Source organism: Lipotes vexillifer, unplaced genomic scaffold (assembly GCF_000442215.2).
Source record: "Lipotes vexillifer unplaced genomic scaffold, Lipotes_vexillifer_v1.1 scaffold236, whole genome shotgun sequence".
NCBI lineage: Eukaryota > Metazoa > Chordata > Mammalia > Artiodactyla > Lipotidae > Lipotes > Lipotes vexillifer.
In genome coordinates, this window is record NW_006773295.1 from 2,519,153 (window position 1) to 2,532,113 (window position 12,961).

The 12,961-nt window shown below is 52.1% G+C and overlaps 1 protein-coding gene across 1 annotated transcript in view; it reads right to left on the minus strand.

The window, feature by feature from the left end:
• Nucleotides 1–2,656: 2,656 nt before the first annotated feature.
• WSCD2 (WSC domain sialate O sulfotransferase 2) overlaps nucleotides 2,657–12,961 on the minus strand; it is a 44,087-nt gene continuing 33,782 nt past the window's right edge. The window contains exons 6-8 of the mRNA XM_007448245.1: nucleotides 11,303–11,467; nucleotides 9,462–9,662; nucleotides 2,657–3,279 (exon numbers count right to left, since the gene is read on the minus strand). Coding sequence (XP_007448307.1) covers nucleotides 2,927–3,279; nucleotides 9,462–9,662; nucleotides 11,303–11,467 — 719 coding nt within the window. The 3' untranslated portion in view covers nucleotides 2,657–2,926. The remainder of the gene's footprint in view (nucleotides 3,280–9,461; nucleotides 9,663–11,302; nucleotides 11,468–12,961) is intronic.

A 12,961-nucleotide genomic window follows, 5' to 3' on the forward strand; every position in this document is an offset into this window, starting at 1 on the left:
CCCCCCCCCCCCCCCCGGCCCTCTCAGTACTTACTGTAATAGCTAAGGGATGGGGCAGTGGAGCGCGTGCCTGCAGATTCTGTTGCTAAGGAAACCACTTCCTTGGTTACCAGCCTGGGTAGCATTTGTCTCACTGGGTCTGGATCCCACTGAGTCGCCCCCACTCTCCAGGAAGATGAGGAAGAAGAGGTGGGACAGGACAACAGGGGTGGGGAGGAAGGGAGACAGGGAGCAAGAGACAGGCAGAGACACAGAGATTAAGAGAGACAGGGAGAGAGTTGCTTGCACAAAGAGAAGCAGAAATCAAGAAAGAGATTACGATGCAAGAGAGAGAGAGATTCAGGGATGGGGGAGGGAGAGAGAGAGGAGAAAGACAAGAAAGAAAAGAGGTTTAATGAGCAGCTGGAAGAAATAAAAGAGACCACAAAGAGAGAAATTGAGAGCATGAGGCAGTGTAAAGAAAAACAGTGACGGGGGTGGGGATGGCCAGAAAACAAACCAATGCAAGAGAGATGGGGGGAAGGGAAGAAAGCCTCTAGGCTGAGCTGGGTCCCTGTAGGACCTTGCCCCCCACTATCCCCTTTGCCTCCCCACCCTTTTCTCCCACCCACATTGTCTACCAGGGATATGTTTGCAGCGGCCTCCAGGATTCCTGGAGAAATCAGGAGGAAATCCCAGCTGTCAGCAGATGCTGGGCCCTGTTTGTTCGTTCTCCTTGAGTTCTGGAGTCACAATGTACCGGAGGTGACAGCAGGATGAGAGCCTACGTGTCCCGGCTTGCAGGCCAGGCATGTCCCCTGCCCTGGGGACCACTGGAATACAAAGCTTTCCTTCCTTCTCAAGTGCCAGGGTTTGGGTGGCACTTTTTGGAGAGGGCACACAGACACTGGGTGGTCATCACACCAGCCTGGGGGATGCAGCATCACCACACAGAAGGGCAGTTGAACACAGAGGCAGAGACGATGTTACACACCAAGACACACAGTTCTTCACAGGCAGTTAGAGTTGCACAGACACCAAAGCAATGATGCTCCCAGAACATTCTCTGTCTCTGTCTGTCTCTTCACACACACACACACACACACACACACACACACACACACACACACACACACACCAGAGAAACATTCCACTTGTGACCTTGCCTTACACGACAGGCTATCACGTGGTAGAATTATCAAGAAAACTTGTTTTTAATGATGGTGTTGACCTGAGGAATCTTCAGACGGAGGCTGGTGGCCTGAGGTGACCATCAGCAAAGAACTGGCCCAGGTCTTGGACCCAGAGTCTCCCAGAGAGAGCTGACCTCTAAGAGGGAGGGGAGGCCAAGCCCTCTAACTGCTTCATGAAAGACGACTAGAAATTTGCCTGGGGGAAAGAAACACGGTACAAAATACATTCAGAGCCCCCTGGCTGGGCCCCGGGGTGGCCCGAATCCTACAGATGAGGGGCTCAGGGAAGAGAACCACAGGTCCAATCCCCTGGCCCTTCTCTTTGCACGGCCACGTTCGAAGGGGTGGAATGTATTAGTCATATTCCTCTTAAAAAAATATATCTCTTTATACTCGCCTCCTCCATAGTCTCTTGGCTATTTGGGAATGAGCATTTATCTGCACCCCAAGGCTGCTTGGGGGGCTGCTCCAGACAGAATAGCAAAGAGCTGTGAGCTATGGCTTTTGCACCTACATGGTGGGGGGATGGTGTAGGTGCACAAATGTGGGCTGGATGCGAAATCACTGGTACCCAAGGTGGGGGGAGAGATGGGATCCTGGATCTCAATGCTTTCTGAGATAGATGATCAGTGATTCAGGTCCTCGGGAATCCTTTGGTTTGATGTCTCAGCATCAAAAGAGCAGCGTTTGTATGGACATGAACAACCATCCCATTCACCCCGTTCCTTAAACCCCTAAGAGAAGCTGGCCTATGACCAAAGGGAGGTCTATGGTCTGGGAAGGTAGTGGGGGTCACTTTCGCTCATGGTTCCACCTGATTTGGAGCACTCTTGTTCTCTCTCCTGGATAGCAAGAGACTTATTGGTAGGGGTCAGAAGGGCAGTGTCAGATCAACGTGTTGGACCCCACGGTGTGGAGGTGTGTTACCAGAGCTCTCATTCTCACTCAGATTCTGCACGTGGCTTGTGGCCGTCCTGGTGAGATAATGGTTGGTGCCTGAGGACCCTGGAAGTGGGTCACCACCTGGATACAGCTGGGGAGGAAAGGGAAGAGTTCCAGCCCTCGAGGTGGACAGGAACCCGGTCATTTCTCAGGAGCACGGTGACCTGGTAGGGGGGTGAATTGGGATGTCAGTGACCCCACGCAGTGGCCCCAGTTAACCTGCTCTGAGCACCATTGCTTCCCTGACCCACCCAGAATGTCAGACACATAAGGCCGCAGAGAAACTTCCCAGCAATCTTTCTGCAAACAGAAGTGGCCAGGATAAACCCTGGCATCAGCGCTTCCTGGGTGGGGCAGAGACGGGGAAGCTATGAGTGCTCAGCTCAGCACGGAGGGAGTCTGGGGCCACAGTTTTCCATGGCATTCTCGTTAGCTCTTGCACCAGGGTCCTCAACACCTGCGGTGGGGCACCCTTGTCTCTGGGACGCCCATGAGCCCTCCTTCCCACAAGTGGAGCCCAGAGTGGTGGGCACAGGGACAGGGGAGACAGAGAAGGGTCCATGTGGCTAGAGCTCCCTAAACCAGTTGCCCCCTCCATCTCTGGGGGCGCGGTGTGAGTAGGTGGGGCGTGCCTGCACAATCTCTTCGCTTGAGCCTCCTTTGTCATGCAGGAAACTCAGCGAAAGGCAACCGCAGCCAAGGGGATTGTCCCCAAATCGAAGAGGGGACTGATGGGTGTGGGCCCCCAGGGGTCTGGAGTCCCCAGGGCCTGCTTGGTCTGGACTGCCAGCTCCCCGCCCCGCTCCGACCCATCATCTGGGGTAGTAGTCATCGGGAACGCCCGTGAGGTTCCTCCCTTTAAGGGCCGCATCCACCGTCTTGATGTAGGCAGAGATGGTCTTCTGCATGTCCGCCGTGTAGGGGTCGTACTCCAGCTTCCGGAGCCCCGAGCGCTTGAAGTTGCCGTCCTTCTGGCTCTCCACACACAGCAGTCGGTCCTCCCTGACAGCCACACCCAGCAGGCCGACCATCCGGCCCAGCTGGACGAAGAGGTCCTGCTTCAGATCCTCAAAGTGCACCACCAGCACCTTCTTGCCAAACTTGAGCCAGTCCAGTGTGTGCGTGGCCCACCACGGGGCGTAGTTCCTTACGAATTCTGGCCACTCTGTGGACAGAGCAAGGAGGCCCAAGTCAGCGGAAGGACACAGGTCAGATGGCGCTGGCAATTCACAACAGCGCCACCCCTGTTAACCCTTAGATCACCAAACTCGCCTCCCTCCTCCCACCTCAGGGCTGCTGCTTCTGCCTGGAATCATCTTAGCCCTTCCTTCTCTCTGGGGAGAATGACATCTGTCTGGTGCTTACTCCATGCCAGGCACAGACTTATATATAAATCCTTGTTACTCCATTTTTATATTTTAATATATATTGATCTTAATATAGAGTGTAATAAATATACTAATAGAGCTATCAATTCACTTATTCCTCACAAGAACACTGTGAGGCAGGCATCATCGTTTTCTTCATTTACAGAAGGGGGAACTCAGGCACAGAGAGGTTAAGTAACTTGCCCAAGGTCACACAGCTAATAACTGGCAGAGCCAGGATTTGAAACCAAACAGTCTGGCATCAAAGTCTGGGCTTTTTACTACCAAGTTATCCTGGGTAGGAACAGTTATCCTGTGTAGTAACAGTATCTTCTCACAGGATAGTAATAGGGCCTTTGTACAGAGAAGTGGAAAAAGCATACAGAATTTTCAGCATGGTGCCCTGTACCCAGGAGGTGCTCAGTAAACGTTGGCTATTATTATTACTGTGATTATTCTGTTCTCAGGTGAGATGTCATCCTCCCTGACTCCCCAGGCTCAGGCAGGTACCTCCTCTGGGCTGAGGGCAGTTTAAATCAGATTATTTACATTGTCATTTTGACACCTTTCTATCCTATCTTTCTTTCTTTGCTTTTTATTGAAGTATGACACACTGTTTCTTTGTGCTGTTTGTTCCCTTGCCATGGTAAAAGGACAGGATGGATTGTCACCCAGATTGGGAGTATGTGTTTGGGATCCCCTGACTCAAGAGACAGGCTACAACAGAATGTGGGAAATTCACCAGAGAGCCCTGGAGAAGACCTCAGAGAGACAGCCAGCCAGCCAGCCCCAGGAGCTGTTGAAACTCTGATAAAGGGGAACCCAGGAGGGGGGTCTTGGAGGATGTTGGGAACAGAGAGAGGGATTTGCAGCCTCAATTCTGAGCCCCAGCTGGAGAATCACAGGGCCTGTACTCCAGAACCCTGAAGCCATACCCGCTGCTTCTCACAGGGGCAGCACCACCCTGCACCCTCCAGACGGATATGTTTACTGAACGAGGCTCAGTGAGTCTCCCAAGCTGGGGTGGGGAACCCAGCTGGTTCTTAATAACTAAATCCTCATCCTTTGCTGGATGATGGATACCCCTTATCTCATTTAATCATAGTAACTACCCTGAAAGGAAAAGACTACTGTTCATTTGTCACCAGTGAGGAAACTGAGGCTCAGAGACGTGAAGTAATTTGCCCAAGGTCACACAGCTGGGAAGCATCATCCAGACCAGGCCTGCCTGATTCCAGGCCCCCATCTTTCCTAGGCACCAGCAGCCTCACCCCCACTCCCTCCCACTGCCTCACACCCAGCAGGGGCTTAATAAATGGTTGTTGAACTAAATTGAAATTCCCAGCCGCCAAGCTGTGATGTGATAAAGGGCTTCTCTTTCTTCGCAGAGCACATCAGAATCTGTGGTGAGGCTCCTGCTCCCCCAGTGACCCCCTGGAACACCACAGCCGCTTGGGAAATACTTATGCTGATGACAAAGATATATTTTTTTTTTTGCGGTACCCGGGCCTCTCACCGTTGTGGCCTCTCCCGTTGCGGTGCACAGGCTCCGGACGCACAGGCTCAGCGGCCATGGCTCACGGGCCCAGCCGCTCCGCGGCATGTGGGATCCTCCTGGACCAGGGCACGAACCCGCGTCCCCTGCATCAGCAGGCGGACTCTCAACCACTGCGCCACCAGGGAAGCCCCCGACAAAGATATCTTTTATCCTTCAAATAGATTATTTACAATGTATCTAGCTAACTGGGCCCGTACTGTTATAAGACCAGATGTATCTGTGTGATTAGGAAAAAATCTAGCATGTGTATACTCTGCTTTACTTTCTGAGAAAGAATTTTCCCATTCCTGAGTCATCTCACAGCATCCCTGGTGATTCAGGACAACTGCTGCTCCCATGGCAGAAACCCAGATGGATCTAGAAGCCACTTGGTCACCCAGTAACACACAGATCTGCATGGACTTCCAGGCTTAGCCACTTGTGACCATCTCAAGAGGTTCCTGGAGGGTGGTCCTCAAGAAAAAGGAAGGGCCTGTCTGCATGATGGCCTGGATCCCCCAGATGGTGCCCCTGGCCTTGGGCACAGGTTGGGGGGAGATGACATGGCATCCCTGTGACTGCAAACTTCCCTGGGGTGGGAATGTATGTTGCCTGAGCACCTACTGTGTGCCAGGACTCTGCTGGGCACTTTGCACACACTACCTCATGCAGTGCCCCTTACAAGAAGCCTGGAGAGTAGGAATTACTCTAGCTCCATTTTACACACGGGAACAAAGGTGGCTCAGAGATGTGAAGCCACCTGCCCAAGGCCACACAGCGGGTGTCCAGGGCAGGATTTGAATCCACATCTATCCCAGACTGAGCCTGGCTCCTGCCCTCCTGGCAAACCCTTTAAGAGCACCTGATCTGACCATCTCCAGCACTCTTCTCGCCCCAGATCCTAGTCTACATCCGCTTACTTCACCTTCAGGTGTCATCTAAGACACGGGTCTGTTCACAGAAGACTTTGGAGTCAGACTGCCAGGGTTCAAAACCCAGCTCCTCTCCATATTGGCTGTGTGACCTTGGGGACGTCAGGAGGTCTCCTCGAGCCTCAGTTTACCCATCTGCACAATGGCAACTGTGCTAAGACCTCCAACCTAGACACGCCATACAGATGGAATGGAATAAGATTTGCAGACCCTGGCACCAGGCCTGGGACAAAGGAGGCGCTGGATAAATGTTGGCTACAATTATTCTTGATGTTGGTCCCCAGCATCTCTGAGATGCCCCAAGTGGCCCATCATTTTGGGGCAGCAGATACTTGCCCCCTCCCCACCCCTTCCTAGAGCAAAGACCCCTCACTTGAGGTTCCTGAATGATTCGCTGGAATGAAGAACAAAAATGAAAAACAAAAGCCCTCATTTAGCTCAGGATTCCCGGTAATTGATGGCTGCCTTCAAATTGGGTAATAAAGGCACACTATGCCATGGACCACTGGTAATGAGTGCTGGTTCTGCCAGAACTGTCCCCCACAAGGGCCCGGCGGGACACGCGCTGGCCACTCTCTGCTTCATCTTGTCAAAGGGAGGAACCGGGGTCTGATTAATAGCTTAACTGTATTTAATTCTCCACGGAATCATTAAACACGGTCTCTGTTTCATTAAACAGATCCAGGACAATTCACCTTGTGTAATCATATCACATAAAACTTTGCTTTGGGCCCACTCCAGGGATATCATAAAATCAATGTTATGGAAACAAAAGCCGGGGGGCGGGTGGTGGTGACACGAGCCTCAACCCAGCTGTAACTGGGAGGGGGACACGGGTGAGTGATCTCTTAGCAGGTGAGTGACCTCTGCTCTTAGGTGGGAGTAACCCTCACATTCCCGGCCGAGGGTGTCCTAAAGCAGTGATTCTCAAATTTGAAAGCTCACAAGAAGCTTCTGGAAGGAATCTTGTTAAAATGAGAATTCTGATCCAGTAAGTGTGAGGTGGGACCTGAGAATCTGCATTTCAAACTAATTCCCAAGTGATACTGACACTGCTGGAGCAGGCAAGGGTCTCAAACTCAAGTGCCTACAGGGTCAGATGTTAATGCAAATGAGAGGAATGGGTGGGTGGGGTCCGTGGGGATGGGGTTCTTTGGGGAAGGCTCTCAGGCAGAGCACTTGAAGACCTGGGTCAGGCCTGGGAGGAAGCACTGGGAGAAGGTCCCTCCCAACCCAGACTAATGAGGGGGCCCCAGGCCCCCTATAGGAGGTGTGTGTCCTGAAATCTCCTCTTTCCCATCCCCTGCAGCCTCTGGGCTCAGCCTGTCCTGACACTTCCCTTATCTTTGGTTTTAAAGCTCCCAACTGTCTTGAATAAGGAAGAGGCAAGGTGGCTCCTAGGAATTAGGAAATTGCCTAAACCTGAGACGAGGGGTTATGCCAGGAGGGGGGAGCCTCTGAATGTACCAGAATGTCAGCAACACCCCGAGGTGAGAGACAGCCTGGTAGCTAATGCCTGAGTTTGGATCTCAGCTCGCTCAACTCCTGGGGCCTCCGCCACATGACTCGCTCCCTTCCTGGGATGGTGATTGTGGCAGCCCTTCTTGCCTCCTCAGGTAAGTAGAAGATTTAAATGAGATAATTATTGCTAAGTGCCTGGTCCCATATGAGCTTCCCAAGTGAATTCCCTCCCTTTTTACTTGGGGCAGTAGGATGCCTGGGAGGTGGAGAGCTGGACTCTAGTCCTGCCATTATGTGCCCGAGTGACTCTGGCAGGCCCTACCTCTCTTGGGCCTCGTTTTCCCCATTAATAGAGAATGAATCCGTGGTTCTCAGGCCTGCCTGCACACTGCTTTAAAAAATACCAGTGCCCAGGCTTCACTCCAGTAATCGTCTGGGGTGCAGCCTTGGCACTGGGACTTCCCCACATCCTGGGATTCTGATGTGCTGCTGGGGCTGAGGACACCTGGGTTCAGCGATCACCCAGGTCCTTTCCAGCTTGACAAGCAGAACATCTGCTCCCGGGACAGGATCCTGCTGTTGGCACCTGCAGACTTCTCAGCCTGGCCCCAAACAGTGGTCATTTTTGATTGCTCTACAAATAAATAATTCAGAGGTCTCTTTACCCCTGGGAACAAATGTCATCACCTGTCCAAGCTTCCACCCCCTCACTGAGAGAGGGCGGTGAAGCAGGGGAAGGGACAGACAGGCCCCTTGAGCAAACTGGGAACCCAGGGCACAGTTGGTCAGGCAGGCCGAAGGGTTTTCATCTATGACATCAGTGCTGAGAATGTGATTGGCTGAGTTAACATTGTCCTGCCTGCTCCGGTTCTCTCTGGGGAGGGGCTGGAGCGTGGAGCAGCTGGGGGCCAGGGGGAGGGTTTGGAGGAGTGGGAAGCACCCCTGGGCCTAGAGGCTGCAGCAGCCTGGTTCCTTGAAGCTGGATGAGGTTGGCTGGGCTCACGTTCACAGAGTACTTACTCGGCATCAGGAGCTCTGAGCGGGGGGATCTGTAGCCACAGCCGTTCAGTTTAACTCATTATCATAGCTCAGTGGTTAAGGGCGTGGGCTCAGGAGCAAGACTCCCTGGGTTCAAACCCCTGCCCCACCACTTCCTGGAAAAGTGCCTTCACCTCCCTGAAACTAGCCTGCCCCATCCATGACACAGGGTGAACTGTGTGAACCTAACCCAGGCATTAGCTACCAGGCTGTCTCTCACCTTGGGGTGTTGCTGACATTCTGGTCATGCATGGAGGTGACTTTCATTATGGTAATGGAGATATGGGTGATAACTGACATGGGATTTTGAGGAGGTTGGGTCTGACTTCGGAGCTCTCCCCACTACTGTGGGCCGCTGCTCTGTACTGAGACGTTCTTCCATTCTGGAATCTACTAAACACCAGAGGTGAACATCAAATTCAGATCATCTTAATGAAGTTTAGCGCTCGGAGACTGACACTGTCACTTCCCAGCTATACCTGGGGCAAGTCACTTAACCTCTCTGAGTTTTCCAATCCAGAGTAGTGGAGGGGGTTCATAGAATGATGATCTTAGGAGCTCATAGGTGACCTCATGGCCACTCAGCCACTGACCTTGGGCTGGATTCAGATCCCAGGAAAGGGGTCTTGAACACGAGGGTCCACTGAGTGTTTTTAAAGGGTTAAATTCTTGGATTTTACTACCTCCACTTTATAAACAGGACAATCTCAGTTCATGGAGGTGAAGGGAGCTTTTCTAGGAAGTGGTGGAATTGGGATCTGAACTCAGGGAGTCTTGGTCCAGAGCCCATGCCCTTAACCACTGTGCCATGGTAACAACCTGGCTCACAGAGGGTGATGCTGGTGGGTATGGTGGGATGTGCAAAGCATACCTCCTCATCTGTAAGCAGGACCTGGACACCTACACACATGCCCTCAAGGATGCCCTCCTGGATTCCTGGCAGGAGACAGCACTAGCCCCTCGCACTGCCCTCTGCACCCTAGGGCTCCGCCCCCCCACACCAAAGCAGTACCTTTGCCCTTCCAGTGGGCATGGGCAGCAAAGCCGATGTGTCCGCCATACTTGCGGTTGAACTCCGCCATGAGGGCCTTGTAGGGGTTGCGGATGAGCAGGATGGCCGCGTCGAAGGCCTCGATCTCCTTCTGGCCACTCTCATGCGTCTTGATGCAGATGGTCCTCCCGCTGCGCCAGTGGTCCCGCTCACCTTTAAACCCTTCCCACAACCAGGGGGTTAGGGAACGTGGCACTGAGCTGAGGGAGGTCCACCCCACCCCCTCCTGGACCCCTTCAGAAATCCTCAGACGTTCATTTGTCCACTCATTCATTTACTCACATACTTATAGAGCACCTATTACATGCCAGGCACTGTGCAGGGAGAAAATGATTTACAAAAACATCCATGGGTCTTAGTTTTTGAGAGCCAGATAATTTGAATAGTGACATAAATGAATGTAAAGTCACTGCCGTGGTTAGAGCTACAGAAGAGGAGTAATCATGCGTACGTGCCACGAGAGGGGCCTGACAGTGATGTGCTGGAGGATCCCTCTTTGGGTGGAGTCTACATCTCCACCCCACTGATGCTGGGCACGCCATATGACTTGCTTTGGCCAGCGGATTGAAGGTGGAAATGGGTCTCTGCCAGAGTCTCAGGATGCATCACGTTTCTGTTCACTCTTGTGTGTTTCTGCTCTCACTGTGAGAAGGACATGCCCTGGAAGCCTGTTGGTCCCAGATGGTGAGAGACCCATGGAACAGACATGGGTCCAACCTGCAGTCTGCAGCTGAGCAGCCCAGCCAGCCTGGCCAAGATCACTGACCTAGTCAGGCAGCATCCAGAAAGACTTCCTGGGAGAAGAGGTGCTTAGGCTGAGAACTGAAGGACGAGGAAGAATTTACCATCCCAAGTGAGGAGGGAAAGGTGGTGGGAACAGCAGGTGCAAAGGTCCTGTGGTGGGTGGGAAGAAATGTGTCGCACATGAGCGACTGGTACAGGAGAGCAGAGGGCAAGAGGGGGTCCTGATGAAGAGTTTTAGTACTGGACCAGAAAGACTACACAGCCCTTAAAAGGAATTAAGCAAAAGGAAGGAGGGACCTGATCAGGTTCTCATTTCAAAAGCTGAGGAACTGAAAGACGTTCTGGGTAGCTGGAGGATGCTTCTATAGCACCGACTCCGTGCTGGACACTGCTCTGAGCCCTTTTCATGTAGTAGACAACTGATCCTTTCAAAAATCCTCTTCGGGTTTTATTTGATAGATGACGAAACTGAGTGAGTCCCAGGGAGAGCAAATAACTTGCCCAAGTTACAGAGCTAGCGAGAGGCAGAGCTAAGGTTCAAAGCTAAGCCATCCTGCCGCCCAAGACTGTGCTCTTCTCCATCTTGGCCTCCCATGCCCATGAGAGTTGAGGCATTTGGATGGGCTCTTCAAAGCCAGTCAGAATGCTAACGTATCAATACCAGACCGTCAAGATACTGGCTGTGTTTCCAACTCAAATGAGTGATCTGGGACATCGTGTCACCTCTTTGGGCTTCAGTTTCCTGTATGAGGTGCCCAGCATACAGTAAGTGCTGAAGGAATGACTTAAATGGAGGGAAGGTCCCATGCACATAGTAGGTGCTTGATAAGTGTCTAATGTTGACGGAAGCAGGTGAGGTACCCAGGACATGATACTCAGGAAATGTTTGTGGGATGTAAGTGAAGGGAAGGTACTAAGCACATAGTAGGTCTCGATAAACATGCCCAGGTGAGCTGAGCAGCACATAGTAGGTGCTCAGGAAGGGGTATTCCCATGCCCTCCCAGGGGGTCCTTCCCGAGCTCCTGCCCCCGTTCCCTGTTCCCCTCCGCCTCCTCACCTTTGTTGTAGAGAGAACCGTCGAAGTAGTAGCTGCCGGTGTAGAAGCCGGTGGCCAGCTCGATGAGGTGGCGAGCCCATGTGTTGCCGGCACCTGGGAAGCTGGCCAGAGCGATGAGCTGCTTGGACTTGGCTGGAAGGAACCTTCTGTCCATGCAGCGGTTGTCTGCAAAGGGCAGGGCACAGACAGGGGTCAGTGGCAGGGGCACATCAGAAGAAGCCTGTTCAGAAGGGACCAGGGTGTGAGTCCCATCCCTGCCACTTCCCAGCTGTGCGACCCGGTGCTTTCTGGTCCTGTTTCCTCATCTGGAAATGGGAAAATGGCTATATGAGACAATATATGAAAAAGGATAAGCACATGGTAGGGATTCAATAAAAGTCAGCCAGGAGGATGAGCCTTCTCTCCAGCCTCAGTTTCTCCCCTGCCCCAGTGAGTCTCTTATCACCCCCACACCTGCCTCCAGATTAAAACTCACAAATGCCATCGATCTGCATGGGACTGAGTCCAAGGTTTTTATCTTGACCTTCAAGCCCCGTGTGGCCTGGCCCTTGCATCCTCCCAGGCTCACGCCACCCACATGCTCTCCCCTCAAACTCCCCCACCTGCCAGCTACTTGGTTCTTTCACTGTCTCATCCGTGCTCTGCTCCTTCCTGACTTGGCAGCTTCAGGTGCACTGGTCCCTCAGCCTTCACTGCCTCCTACCTGCCTTTGACTGCTTATTATCCTGCTCTCTGCTGAACTGGACCCTTCCTTCCTCCCTTCCTTCCTTCTTTCCTCCCTCCCTCCCTTCCTTCCTTCCTTCCCTCCCTTCCTTCTCTGACTCCCTGGGCTATCATTAGTGTACCACGTCCATCTCTCTCGTATTACTTTCTGCTACTGTAATTCAAATAATTATTTGTTTAGTCAGAAACCCGGCCCATATTGTCCTTTGCTGATTCCCTGGCACTTTCCATACTATCTGGCATCCACCTAACCATCCATCTACCCATCCATCCATCCATCCATTCATCCAAGAAACATTTATTATCCTTACTTGCTTTCTCACAATAGCCCTTCAAGGGAAAAGTTTGAAGTCCTAAATTTAAATTCCAATTCTGCCATCTCCTTGCTGGGTAACCTTGGAAAAATGATGGATCTGAATAAACCTTGGTTGCCTCACCTGTAAAATGGGAATGCTGATAATGATGACATCCTGGGGGTTGGTTAGGAGGGTTAGAAGAGAGAATGGGTGTTGAGTGTTAACACAGGGCTCACATGCTGTGAGCTCTTAGTATTGATGCTGCTAGCCAGAGACCAGGTCTCTTCCCCGTCATGCAGATTTAATCTGTTTGTTCAGAGGAGAGCAGATTTTGGGGAAAAAAACCAAAAAGCATCTTTATCAAGCCAAGTAGGTGTCTGGGAATGGTTTTCATGGGAACACACTGCAAAAAGGAGCCTAGATGCAAAACTTCCTGGAGAGTGGTTATGTTTTATATTTTGACAGGGGTGTGGATTTCATAGGACCCAGTTGGCATCAAATACTACACTTAAAGTTTGTGTATTTCACTCTATGTAAACGCTACTTCAAAATATCATAAGCGGGGCTTCCCTGGTGGTGCAGTGGTTGAGAGTCCACCTGCCGATGCAGGGGACGCGGGTTCGTGCCCCGGTCCGGGGGG